At 50.9% G+C, this 13,408-nt stretch overlaps 1 protein-coding gene across 1 annotated transcript; it reads left to right on the forward strand.

The window, feature by feature from the left end:
- Positions 1-3,200: 3,200 nt before the first annotated feature.
- On the forward strand, positions 3,201-12,371 carry AP2M1 (adaptor related protein complex 2 subunit mu 1). The gene is made up of 11 exons (XM_080799852.1): positions 3,201-3,320; positions 5,363-5,479; positions 7,332-7,597; positions 8,356-8,438; positions 9,048-9,183; positions 9,276-9,417; positions 9,918-10,037; positions 10,144-10,279; positions 10,371-10,468; positions 10,968-11,079; positions 11,747-12,371. The coding sequence occupies exons 2-11, from the start codon at positions 5,406-5,408 to the stop codon at positions 11,879-11,881; spliced, it is 1,302 nt and encodes a 433-aa protein (XP_080655978.1). The 5' UTR covers positions 3,201-3,320; positions 5,363-5,405; the 3' UTR covers positions 11,882-12,371.
- Positions 12,372-13,408: the final 1,037 nt, after the last annotated feature.

The raw sequence follows: 13,408 nt of genomic DNA on the forward strand, positions 1-13,408 counted from the left end.
AGGAGACCAAGAACCCTGCTTCAGCAGCCCCTCAGGGCTTCCCAAGGATGTTCAGCTCCCACACCCCCACTTCAGCATGTTGAGTCATTAGGCTTTTGTGGAAGGCTTCAGCCTCTCACCCATGTATGAGAGACTCTGTTCCCCTTTCCAGAGGGTGCCCGATTCCTCTCTCTCTCTCTCCCCTCTCTCTCTTTCCTCTCTCTCTCTTTCTCTCTCTCTCTCACACACACACATACACATATGTGCCTATGTAAGTTCACTTAAGCCTCAAGGCTGGTCCCTACCCAGAGGGCTGGACCCTCTCTCCCAGGTTGTAGGGCTGGTCCCCTGACTTCCCTCTCCCCTTATACCCCTCAAGCATCCCACATATGTCCCCATCATCTTTCTACCTGGATAAAGCTCGTGAATTGGTTCTCAGGTTAGGCTCAGCAGAGGACTCCGCAGGCAACTGGCAGGTGGTTCTCACTTGACCCTCACCCCATACACCCTTCCCTGATTTCACAATCACAGAAAAAGTTTGGGCAAGGGACTTCTGGGACTCCTACTTAAGTGCCAGGTTTTGTTTTTTACCTTATTCTCCAGTTGAAGCAATCATGACTTTCTCTTTAAACCTCTCCTATAAATTGTCCTGGCTCACCTAGCCATCCATATTTTTAGGACTGGGGTGTCAAGAGTAGGATTAAGTCTTAAGCTCCAGGCTTTGGGGCAAACTAGGGTAGGGACATTTTTGGCATTCATTCATTTAACCAATACTTCCTGGGGTTTTTGGTGACCAAGGTCTGTGTTAGAAGCATGACTCGGTCTTTCCTGCCTTCTAGGAGCTCTAGGTTTGCTCCCAGTCCAGGCCATGGCTTTCTCTAGCCACCACTACAGGGCTGCCTCCCTACTTTTCCTTTTCTGACTCTGCCATATTCAACTCCACTGTCGCTCATGTTCAACTTCACTATTGCTCATGCCTTCAGTGTTGGTGCTCCCGGTGTTCCGCCTTTGGTTCACTTCTCTTTCCTCTATGTTTATTTCCCAAATGATATAATCTATCCTGATGTCCTCAACTGTCCCTGATATGCAGGTGATTCTAAAACACATATCTCCAGCCACAATTTCCCTCCAAATCTGAGATCTGCATTATCACCCACTGGACATCAACATGGACATATCCATATGGACTCAACTCATTTCCCCCACCAAGTATGTTCCTGAATTCCGATCCTGGTGATCTTTATCACACTCTACATAGGCACGCCAGCTAGGAACATGTATGGGCTTAGATTCCTCTTCATATCTTACGAGTCAGTATATCATATCATTCCACTCCAAAAATCTTTCTTAAATATGGTCCTTCCTCTCCCCTCTGCCTCTACTCTAATTCATAGGAGCATGGGATTTGGAGTCAGATTGTTCTGGGTTTGAATTCCAGCTCTACTACTTTTTGGTTTCATGATAAGAGAGTTATTTAATCTCTCTGAGCCTCAATTCCCTCATATGTAAAATGATGATAATAATACCTACCTCACAGGGTTGTTGTGAGGATTTAAATCAGATATTGTACGAAAAGTGCCTAGCACAGTGCCTGGCACACAGTAGAATAGGTGCTCAATAAATGGTAGCTATTATTATTATTATTATTATTATTATTTACTCTAAATTGGTAGGGTATTACTGAAGATAAAGCTTTTGGAAAGGTAGCAGTGAAGCTTTGAATGCTGGTTCAAGAGTTAGAAATTCCCATATTTGATCACTTAATGGATTCACACTGTGCCCACCATTTGAAGGAGAGCAGATCCTCATCCTGCCACATCCTGGCTTGTAGCAGGAGGATGCTGGGACAGTAGGGTTTGTGACCAGGTTTGCCCTTTTTTGCCCTTCCTCCCATGATAGGCTCAGCAGCAGTGAAGGCAGCAGGGCATCGCTCCCTACAGAAAGAGCTAACATTTTCTTTAGGTCCTGCAAAAGTCAAGTAGGCCTTTCATGTCTGAGGGTTTGCTCTGTCTCTTCTTCTCAACTTGGATATGAAGATTAACACTTCATCAGAGTTCATCAGAGAGGGGATTTCAAATTCTGTGTCCAGTTAAATTAAACCTGCCAACAGTGGGCACCTGGGTGGCTCAGTCAGTTAATCGTCTGCCTTCAGCTCAGATCATGATCCCAGGTTCCTGGGATTGAGTCCTGCGTGGGGCTCCCTGCTCAGTGGGGAATCTGCTTCTCCCTTTACCCTTCCCAACTACTCATGCTTTCTCTCTCTCCCTCTCAATAAATAAATAAAACCTTTAAAAAATAAATAAGAGTAAATAAATAAACTTGCCAACGGTTTTTTTTTTTAAGATTTTATTTTTATTTATTTGACAAACAGATCACAAGTAGGCAGAGAGGCAGGCAGAGAGAGAGGAAGAAGCAGGCTCCCCGCTGAGCAGAGAGCCCGATGCTGGGCTCGATCCCAGGACCCTGGGATCATGACCTGAGCCGAAGGCAGCAGCTTTAACCCACTGAGCCACCCAGGCATCCCTTGCCAACGGTTTTTAAAGCAACATATATGCTGTCACTAGAAGGCACACAGGTCCTGGGCTCCAGAGGTCACATACATATAAATAGCTGGGATAGAACAGACATTCTTGAAAAGATTTGGCTAGTTTCTTACAAGTATTTGCCTCCTCACTCTCTGCCCTTTTACTTGGGTCTTGATCCCTGGGAAAGGGCCCATGTCTGGAACAAGTATTTGATGAAAAACTCTTGGGAGAATCAGAGATGGTGTTAGAAAGCAGGAAATTCAGTACAAACACTTCTGCCAAGTCGTGTGTGTGTGTGTGTGTAAAGTGAGCACAGCCAGTCCTCGGGCTCCTGAGACAGAAAAGGCCTGCAGCAATCTAAGGCTTAACAGATGGGCTTCAACAAATGGCATTAATCCTCTGAAGCTGTCTTAAACACTGAAATAGGAACAGGATGGATTGCAGACTACAATTCCCAGAATGCTCAGTGGGGAAAATAAAGTCAGTGGAGCGGCATATGATGGGATGTGTATTTCGTGAAAGGCTGGATAAGGCCCCTCCTATCCCTACTCACAGCCCTCCTACCCCGCCGAAGGCTGTCGGTAGTTGTAGTTTTACTGAACCTAGAAAGCTCAAAATTGCAAGGGAGAAGGTCGAAGGGCCTGATGGGATATGTAGTCGGCGCGTCCGCCGGACGCGCACGCGCAACTGTGTTCGGGGCGGGGCCGCGGCACTGCGGTGAAAGCCGAAGCAGCGGGCTGGCGAGCAGGGGGCGGGCGGACATCTTGGGAGCTGGAGAGTGGCCCGGCGGGCAGAGTAGGGGGCCGCGGACACCAGGTAAGCTCCGGATCTGGCCAAGGGTGAGGGAGAACGCCTACTTCGCTGCCCAGCTTTGCCTTTCCCTGCGCTGCGCTACGCGGAAAGCTGCCCACACCAGGGAGTGGCCTCAGCCTTCAGATCGAGAGGGAGCTGACGGCGGGGCGGGGGCGCCCGGGGCGCGGTTGCAGGACGGGCAAGGAGCGGCGCCCTCCACCTGACCCGTCCGGCGCCTCCCGGGAGAGGGAGACTTACTGGAATTCTCTCAGAGCGGGGACGCTGCACGGCGCCCCCCTACCCGGGATCGTGACAACCCCCCTGCTCCTTTGCGCCTCCTCCTCTTAGCGCAAGGACGATTCCCTGTCCTCTAGGACAGTGACACCCCCTTGTGCCGCCTCCCTGGACTGTGACAAGCTTCCCACCCTGCGGCACCCCCTCCCCCCAGTTGAGTGACACCCCGCGGCTCTTCTTCCTCAGGCCTGTGACAGCCCCCGCACCCCCGTGGAGCCATTTTTTTCCCGCGATGTCTTCCTCCCCAGGGAGAAAAGCCCACCACCCGCTCATGCCTCTACGCTTGAACCCCAAAGCAGGTTATGCAGCCCCAACTTTCCCTTATTCACCACTGTCAGGCTCTCCCTGCTGTTTTTCCTCTTCAAAGGCTTGACCTTTGCCACACTGGAAACTCCTTCGTCCAGATGTAACACTCCCCCACCCCCCACCCCAGGCCTTTGCTGCTGCAGCCTCACCTGAAGTAAACCGCCCGGCTGTTTCTACCAGTCTTTCCCCTTAACTCAGTATTCCCTTCTTGTCCCGGGCCCCACCTCTGCTCCTGTGGTACTCTGAGGTCCCTACCACTTGATACCTGTGAACTTGCTTCTTTGCCCAGGGCTCTACCTCCATTTTGCATTTCTTCTCTCAGCCTCTTTGGGAGGAGGGGTGAAATGTATCCACCACCACCTTGAGAGGCTCTCACTGAGTTTTGGAGACCCTGATGGCCACAGTAATTGGTTTTATTTTCCAGTTTAGAAAAGTCTGCTAAACTCTCTCTGCCCTGTAAAATCAATACCAGAGCTAATTCAGGAAATCTAGAGTTAAATTAACCCTTTTTCTCCTTGCAAACACTCTAAGTTAGTTTGACCCAAATAATTTGGATAATTCACATATTCCACTCCTTGCTTGTAGGTACTCAGGCCAGAAATGAGTTATGTCATGGGTCTGGAATCATAGAATTTCAGCTAGGTTGATCTCTTTGTTTTATGAACCTGTACCCCTACCCCTTATTTTTATTGCATTTGGGAGCTGAGAGGGATCCTCCCTTTTTGAAAGGGAGGTGGTTAAAAATAACTAATAAGCAGCTTGGGTCATTGAAGTATAGCCTGCCAGGGCTGGGGCCTTTCTCCTCTGCTCTTTTGCCTGCTTATCTGACTGCCTGGGATTGGTTGGAGCCACACTCCTGGGTTGGAGTCAGGGCCTAAGGCCTCCCTTCTCTCCTCCCCACGCCCTGCACACCCTTTCCTGGAATGTTTAGACTTCTGTGAATTAGAGAGCCGCAGGTTCAGGTCCTACTGTCTTCTCAGAAGGGTAGTGGAGCCTGAGAGACCGGGTACTCCTAAAGCTGTGCCTAGGGGCCCCAGGCCTGAACCAAGTGGAGTAATTCCTACCGCCATTCCTGCAGCCGCAGGCAGGCCTTCACAGTGACTCACTGGCTAGAGTCTGAGTGAGAGTCTGCACAGGAAGGGGCCAAAAAGGATCCGTGCTGAGTTCAGCACTGTGAAGAGGGGGAGGGGAGCTACTCTCTGGGCTCAGCCCCAGAAAAGGGAGGATCAAAATGGCCTTAGAATCCTGGGCCCAAGTCCCTCTCCATTTCTTTTCTCCTTTCCAGTGTCAGATAAACAGGAACTGGAGCCTGGCTAAGGGGAGGGGCATGCCTGGGGAGGACTTCAGGGTCACTTACTGGAGGGTTGAGTCAGGAAAAAAAGCCCAGCTAGTGACCTGCGCAGCCCCACAGGGGATGTTGGCAGAGGTTCTCAGGCCTTCCCTTACCCTGCCTCCGCCTGTCCTAGGTCTGTTCTCAGAGCGATGGGCCTTGGAGACTGAGCTGCCGCCATGATTGGAGGCTTATTCATCTATAATCACAAGGGGGAGGTGCTCATCTCCCGGGTCTACCGAGATGATATCGGGTGAGTCCCCTGGCTGAACCAGCTGTGCCCCCACCCTTCATCCCTCCTTCCCAGCATGCAAGAGCAGGTCCGTTCCTACCAGAGACTTGACTTGGGCCACCCACCCCTTGCTGCATCCTAGAAGCTCTGCTAATACAGCCTGGTTCCCATTAAGTCTGGTGGTATTGGCCTGGCAATAGGCGGGACCTGTGGAATCGTGTGGCCTCCACAGTCTTAGGAACTCCTGCCCTTCCTGCCTTCTGTTTCCCTTAGTGACAGTCCTAGTTGCTGGAGATGAGTGCTTTTGCCCTGGCAGATTAATTCCTCCTTTGAGGAGATGGGAGATCTTTCTCCAAGGGGTAAAGTTAGTGGCCAGGCAAGTGGTACTAGTCCATATAAGTCTCAGAAGCCCTTCACATGGTGAGAACCTTCACTGAGTTCTTCTGAAAGCCTCTGCAGGCCGCCAGATCCTCTCCCACTCCCTTTCTTGGGAGGAGGCAGGCTGCTGACTCAGCTGTTTTCAATTCCTCTGGGCCACTCCTCGAAGAGAGGTTGTGAGCAAGCCTGAGGCACTCACGATCACTGAGGGATGGGCAGGGAGGCCATGCAGCCCTTTCTGGCCTATCAGTAGACCTGGAAGAGCTCCTTGTTCTGGGTCCCTCAGACCTTAACAAGGAGGCACAGCCTGCCTTCTCATTCTGCCCCACCCTGCATGCCACTGTTCTTTCCTCAGTGAGGGGACACATCCTAGCCTCAGCAACTCTAATGAGATTAGGCTCCTCTGGTTTGTGCTGCCCTGTTTTTCTTCCTTTAAGAGCTTAGGACAGGTAGTTATAGAATGCGCCTGCTGCAGTGCCCTAGCTCCGTGGCTCCCAGCTCCATGGCTAATGGGCTGGCCTGGCCTTTGTGGCTGTTTGTCCATTGGCTGGTGGTGGGCATGAACTAGAGTTGTGGGAGTGCCTGGCTTCCCTGAACCTGGCTGGCTGTACCCATCTGCACCCTCTCCTGCCCTGGATGAACCTGCTTAAGCCAGGGCACATACTGTCTTGCGTGCCTTGCTGTGCTTTCCACCCCTTGCCTCTTGCTCGTCTGCTTCCACCTCATGGTGTGTGCCGCCTGCCCCAGTGTGTTGTGTGTCTAATCCTCTCTCTCGTTGCTGTCACTCTCCTCTTCTTGCTGGCGTCATTTCTCTCATCCCATCTCATTGGCTGCCGTAGCAATAGGTAAGCAGCCTATCAAGCTGCCACCCAGGCACAGGTGGGTGGGGGGCCCTGCCCCCCATCATTGTTTTCTTCATCTGTTTTCATTCCCTGAACTCGTCCTAGAATTGGACCCTGGGCAGGAATGAATGGCCCAGCTCCATGGCCCCTTGGTGCCTTTTCCTCGATAGATTAGAACCTTCTCTGAAGTCATGCTGGCTTTGTCTCACTTCTGGAAGAGCCAGCCCTCCCCACTGGTAGGATCACAAGTGGGAGAACTGAAGAAGGAGCAGGGTATCTTTCTAATTTGGGCCTGGAGCTTACTGAGAAACTAGAGAGGTGGCAGCTGGGAAATTGGGGCCAGGTCTGGGAGTCAGGAATATACCTCCTTAAGCCTAATGGACTTCACTTTATTAGCGTTATGCCTGTCCTGTCATTCCCACCTGATTTCCTATCTCTGGTGGCTTTCAGACATGAGCTCTGCTCTGGCCCTACTCCCGTGCCTCTGCTGGGAGCCACGAGGGAACTGCCCCAGCGGTTTAGGCATTGGCTTCAGAGTACATGTCAGACTTAACCAGTGAAGGGGGGAAAGGTTGTTAACAGCTGTGGTTAACATCCCCATGGAGTGAGGTTTGACGGGGTGCTGAGCAGCCCCTGTGTACCCTTTTCCTCAGGAGGAATGCAGTGGATGCCTTTCGGGTCAATGTTATCCATGCCCGGCAGCAGGTGCGCAGCCCCGTCACCAACATCGCTCGCACCAGTTTCTTCCATGTTAAGCGGTCCAACATCTGGTTGGCAGCTGTCACCAAGCAGAATGTCAATGCTGCCATGGTCTTCGAATTCCTCTATAAGATGTGTGACGTAATGGCTGCCTACTTTGGCAAGATCAGCGAAGAGAACATCAAGAACAATTTTGTGCTCATATATGAGCTGCTGGATGGTGAGGCTGGCAGGGTGGTGGGCCTAGGGTGGGGATGGACTTGATGGGGCCTAGCCTGGAGGTAGGGAGCACGTGTGAGGTTCCCTCCAGTGTCCTGTGAACTTACTTTCTTTCTTGACTGTCTGGTCTTTTGAGCCCTGAGAAGGCCAGTCTAAATTCAGCCTTAAAGGCTGCTCTGAAGTAGAACACAGAAATAGGCTAGTGAGTGGAGGTGGGGAAAGGGGGTGGGGGACCAAAAGATATTTCAGGGGGCTAGGACTCTAACTGGGGGGCTTGATAGCTGGGCCTCCTGCAGTTAAGCACATTTCCCTCTTACCTTTGTAGTTTGGGCCTTAGTTCACTGAGTGTCCTTCCAGCTTTCTGTCTCAACAGCTACCTCAGAGCCTGAAGGATAGTGAGATACTACTGACTTCTGGGGTTGCATTATCTCTGTTCCTCTGTAGGGTATGATTAAAGGGAACAGAGTCTTTCCATCTTCCCAGAGTCTGTTTTCTAAGGTCTCAGTGCTTCTTGATCTCTCACGCACTGGCCATGAGATTCTTCTGATTTTCTCTGTGAAAAAAATCTGATGTTTTAAGTATGTTTTCTTATGGAGCACAAATTCCATAGTAAATGCTACAAAGCCAGAGGACATTGCCACAGATGATCCCATGGTCTTCTAGAGCTGTGCTGGCCAGACATGTCCAGGCCAGGGGAGGGACTGGACTGAAGGAGCCTTCAGTTTTTTCCAGGGGGTGATGGTTCCCTTCCTTTTGCAGAGATCCTGGACTTTGGCTATCCACAGAATTCAGAGACAGGCGCACTGAAAACCTTCATCACCCAGCAGGGTATCAAGAGCCAGGTACTCAGTGGGATAGCCACAGCAAGGGTGGGGCCCATCTACCTTGAGCATCCCCCTCACAGCCTTGTCCCAGATGACTCAAGAGCCCACCTCTGACAAGAAGTGCTGGCTTGAGCCCTCTACCGTGATTGTAGGCCTATTTTGCCGCATGTGGCCCTCCACCCTAGGAGCAGCCGACTCAGCATCTCTGTTACTGGGAATACACTTCAAGCAATTTCCTTCCGCACTGGGGGAAAGAAGGGTGTGGGCTGCCCTGGAGGCCTGGTGTTCCTCAGAAGGGGAGAGTGTGGGCCCTCCTCTGGGGTGCAGATCTTATAGCTGCCTTCTCCTCCTTTTCTGCCTTCCTCTTCCCGTCTGTGCTCCCCTACTGCTTCCTGCGGGCATCACATTGGCCCTTTGGCCTCCAGCATCAGGTAAGCGGTTCCCTCAGCTTCACCTTTACAGCTTTCTTCAGGCCCTGCCACATGGAGCTCATGGGGACGATGAGTTTTTGGCGGCGCGGGGGGATTGGAAGGGAGGGGGGATGAGAGTGGAGTGCGGATAGAGACAGGGTCATTGAAGGTGGAGAGGAATGAGGCCATTCGTGTTTTTCTCTGTCACCCCATGTAGACAAAGGAAGAGCAATCGCAGATCACCAGCCAGGTGACCGGGCAGATCGGCTGGCGGCGGGAGGGCATCAAGTACCGCCGGAATGAGCTCTTCTTGGACGTGCTAGAGAGTGTGAACCTCCTCATGTCCCCCCAGGGTGAGAGCCCGCTTGCGATGAGCTGGAGGGGCAGGGTCAGGGCAGCACTCTTAACCTAACTCACATGTTCCCATGTGTCTGTCTGTCACCAGGGCAGGTGCTGAGCGCCCATGTGTCAGGCCGGGTGGTGATGAAGAGCTACCTGAGTGGCATGCCTGAGTGCAAGTTTGGGATGAACGACAAGATTGTCATTGAGAAGCAAGGCAAAGGCACAGCTGATGAAACCAGCAAGAGGTGCCTGAGTGGGATTGCTGGTGGGAGAGGGTGGACCTTCGAGGGCTGAGTGGGGCTTGGTCTATCACAGATTCCTTCAAGATAGCATTTCTGCAGTAATGCAGACTCCCTCTTCCCAAGGGTGTGCTTGCCTGGTTCCTCTTGACATCTGTGCTTACGAGAGATGAGAAGATTGTCCTCATCCTGTTTCAAGAGTAGGCCCCTTTGTTTGATCCCCGGGGCTGAGACTCTTCTATACGTATTGATGGCCTCTCATTGTGCCTGAAACCTCTGGGTCCCAAGCAACAGAGTTCTCCAGAGATGAGCTTGCAAAGCTCCCACTCTCCATAAATCAGCACCAGGGACCCCTGAGTCAGAAAGCTGCATTCTGGTAGCTTTCCAGTCTGTAGTGCAGGCCTCATCCAGGATGTGGCAGCCTTTGGGGGTGGGATAACCTCCCAGCCAACCCTCTCCTGCCACTCTCCTGTACCAACGAGGAGACCTTCTGCCCCTGCTCGCAGTGGGAAGCAATCAATTGCCATCGATGACTGCACCTTCCACCAGTGTGTGCGACTCAGCAAGTTTGACTCTGAACGCAGCATCAGCTTCATCCCACCTGATGGAGAGTTTGAGCTAATGAGGTGCCACTGGGGTGTGAGGAGGCAGGGGGTGCTGCTGGCCAAGAGAATTGGGGGAGAGGGAGGAGGACAGGCTCTGCTGTGCCAACCTTGCTCCCAACCCCTAAAGGTATCGTACCACCAAGGACATCATCCTTCCTTTCCGGGTGATCCCACTAGTGCGAGAAGTGGGACGCACCAAGCTGGAGGTCAAGGTGGTCATCAAGTCCAATTTCAAGCCCTCGTTACTGGCTCAGAAGATTGAGGTGAGAACAAGGGACTTGGGGAGGAAGCAGCATTGTCTCTGGGTATAAAAGCAGCTGATGTCAGGGCTTGACAAAGCTCCCTCACTTGTAGGTTAGGATCCCAACCCCATTGAACACAAGCGGGGTACAGGTGATCTGCATGAAGGGGAAGGCCAAGTACAAGGCCAGCGAGAACGCCATTGTGTGGAAGTGAGTCTCCTTCATGAGGCTGCTACAGGTCTCAAGATGCCTTGTACCCCCTTTTAAGTTTTACCTTCATTTTCTTGAGCGAGAGAGAGTGAGTGTGTTGTGTGTGTGTGTGTTGGGGGGGTGCCTGTCTTTTTCCAGGAGCCTCTGCTTATGCTGTCACCCCTATCCCTCTGTGTGAATGTGTACACGCCAGCATTTGAGTGCATGCATGCATTTATCGGAATGCTTACATGTTTTCGCCTGGAATATTTCTGTGAGCTAGCAGGGGATAGCATGCTTATGTATTTAAGCTAAAACTGCAGCCCACAGTGCTAAAGGAATAGCAGGCCCAAAGTTCCATTGCAAGTGCTTAGCAGGGTCTTCCCCATACTGTTTGTCCTGGCACCTCCCACATGCTCCTCAGTTTCCTTGTCCGTACCCCTTCAAAAAGGCACCCTCCACCTTAAAACTCCTCCAAGCTATCAGGGGCACTTGCTGCTTACTGCCCCTCTGTTCCCAGGATCAAGCGCATGGCAGGCATGAAGGAATCACAGATCAGCGCTGAGATTGAACTTCTGCCCACCAATGATAAGAAGAAATGGGCTCGACCCCCCATTTCCATGAACTTTGAGGTATGGCAAAGGAGAGGCCTTAGAGCCATGGCAGGGTGTGCTAAGAAAGATCTTAGGATTGTTCAGATCAAATTCTGCACCTTACTACCTGCAGATGAGACCTAGGGAGGGGAAATGATCTAATTCATAGACCCATTCCTTCCCCCTTCAGGCCTCTTACTAGAAATTGCTAATCACACTGACAAAAATCTTTGACTCCTAAAGCTTGTCATAAAAACAATTTTTTGGAAAAATTTAGATTGAATGCCAAACAAGACACAAAGTTTATCTACAGACAGGAGAATGGGCTGACTTTTTTGCTTTATGCATGTTAGACATAAAATTTTCTCCACCTTATTTTTTAAGCCCATGTTATTGAGCAGGATCAGTGTGTTCTACAGTGGGTCTTTGGTTGCTGCCATGTGCTGATTAAAGGAATTGAATCAAGTTATCACAGGCAGGGCCTGATTTCAAACCCAAGTGGTTATTCTAAGTTACTCTTGGATATGCTTTCTTTTTTAGTAACCTCTTAAGAAGACCTTGTTAAGCTTCCCCCAGCTTCTTTCAGGACCCCAATCATTCAGACACCTATAGTAGAGATGAAGTAGGTCAGGGCTACAGAACTTCCCAGAGGAGAGTAGCTGTAAGAGGAAGACCACATCCCTAACTGGAGCTGTCCCTTACCCAGGTGCCATTCGCACCCTCTGGCCTCAAGGTGCGCTACTTGAAGGTGTTTGAACCGAAGCTGAACTACAGCGACCATGATGTCATCAAATGGGTGCGCTACATTGGCCGCAGTGGCATTTATGAGACCCGCTGCTAGCTGCCTACTAGCAGCTAGCCTGCCTCCCCACCCGCCCTTTTCCGTGGGTCTGGGTGCCCTGGGCCACCACACTTCAGTGTCTCCTCCCTCCTGCTTTGCTGCCTTCCCTTTGCACCAGCCCCTGAGTCTAGGTCTGGACCAACCACATTGCGAGTGGGACTGGTGGAGCAGTCCCTGGGCTCCCTGGGCCCTTGGGCTCCCTGGGCAGGGTGGTTTCTGGGGCTCCTACTCCACCATCCATCTGTCTGCCCTGGCCCATGCCAGGCTCTCTGTTCTGTGACCAAAGCCAGGTGGGCTCCCTTTCCTCCCCTCCCCTGTGGCCACATCTCTCTGGAGTGGGAGGGTTGGCTGCCCCTCACCTCGGAGCTCCCCCAAAGGCCAGTAACGGATCCCCAGCCCTCAGTCCCTACTCTGCTTTGGGATAGTGTGAGCTTCATTTTGTACACGTGTGACTTTGTCCAGTTATAAACCCAATAAACTGTAGAGCGGAGTTGCTAAGTGTTAATGCGGGAGCTTGATGGGGAGGGGGACTGATGGGATTGCTCTTCCCAAACCTCATGCTGCCTGCGTGAGTAGAATTTTATATTCTGAACTCTCTTAAGGCTTTTCCCTTGTGTTGTGCCGATTGTTAGGCCCTTCAAGGTTATCCAAGCCCTTATCCTGACTGGTGTTACCCCAGGTCTCCTGTCTCCCCAAAACACAACCTCAAGGGCAAGCAGCTCCACCTGATCCCAGTTCCCTGAAGGTAGAGATTCTTTCCCTAGTTTAGTTTTAGCTTTAGGCAGGTATTTTCTAATTAGCAGAGATTAAGCAAGGTTTACATTTGGATTTTCCCTCCATCCCAAGCAACTGACCTCAGTTCTCTTCCCAATTACCCAGGCTTCCCAAACATTGGTGAGTGGATGATAAAAGGGATTCTCTTTTCTATAACCTCCCCTCTCCAAAGAATCTTGTGATGAGCTTGTCCTTGAAGGGAGTATTCCATAATCTGCCGGTGTGTTGGAGCAGATACAAGCAAATTTGCCCTCATCATCTTTCCCTTGTTTGGCTTCAGCCATTTTAAACCTAAAAAAATCTATCAGAAAAAATTTCAAATACAAGTATCAAAATATAATAAACTCACATGTCCTATCATTCATTCAACTTTAACAGTTATTAACTCATGGCCAGTTCCTTAGTATTTCATGATTTGTGTTCACACTTAATCCAAGAGTCCTGTGGAATTTTTTACAATGTGTATCTGGATCTAAACAAGGTCCATTGTGGTCAGTGAGTGCTATTTGTTTGTTTGTTTGTTTATTTGAGAGGGGGGCAGGAGAGTGGGGGAAGAGCAGAGGGAGAGGGAGAGAATCTTAATCAGGCTCCTCACCCAGCATAGAGCACAATACAGGACTCGGTCTCATGACCCTGAGATTACCACCTGAGATGAAATCAAGAGTCCAGCACTTAACCAACTGAGCCACTCAGGCACCCCTCACTTTTTAAATCCTATAAACCACAGGTTCTCTCTCAGCTCTTGCAATGTTG

The sequence above is a fragment of the Martes martes genome (genome assembly GCF_963455335.1).
Source record: "Martes martes genome assembly, chromosome: 1".
NCBI classification, from domain to species: Eukaryota; Metazoa; Chordata; class Mammalia; order Carnivora; family Mustelidae; genus Martes; species Martes martes.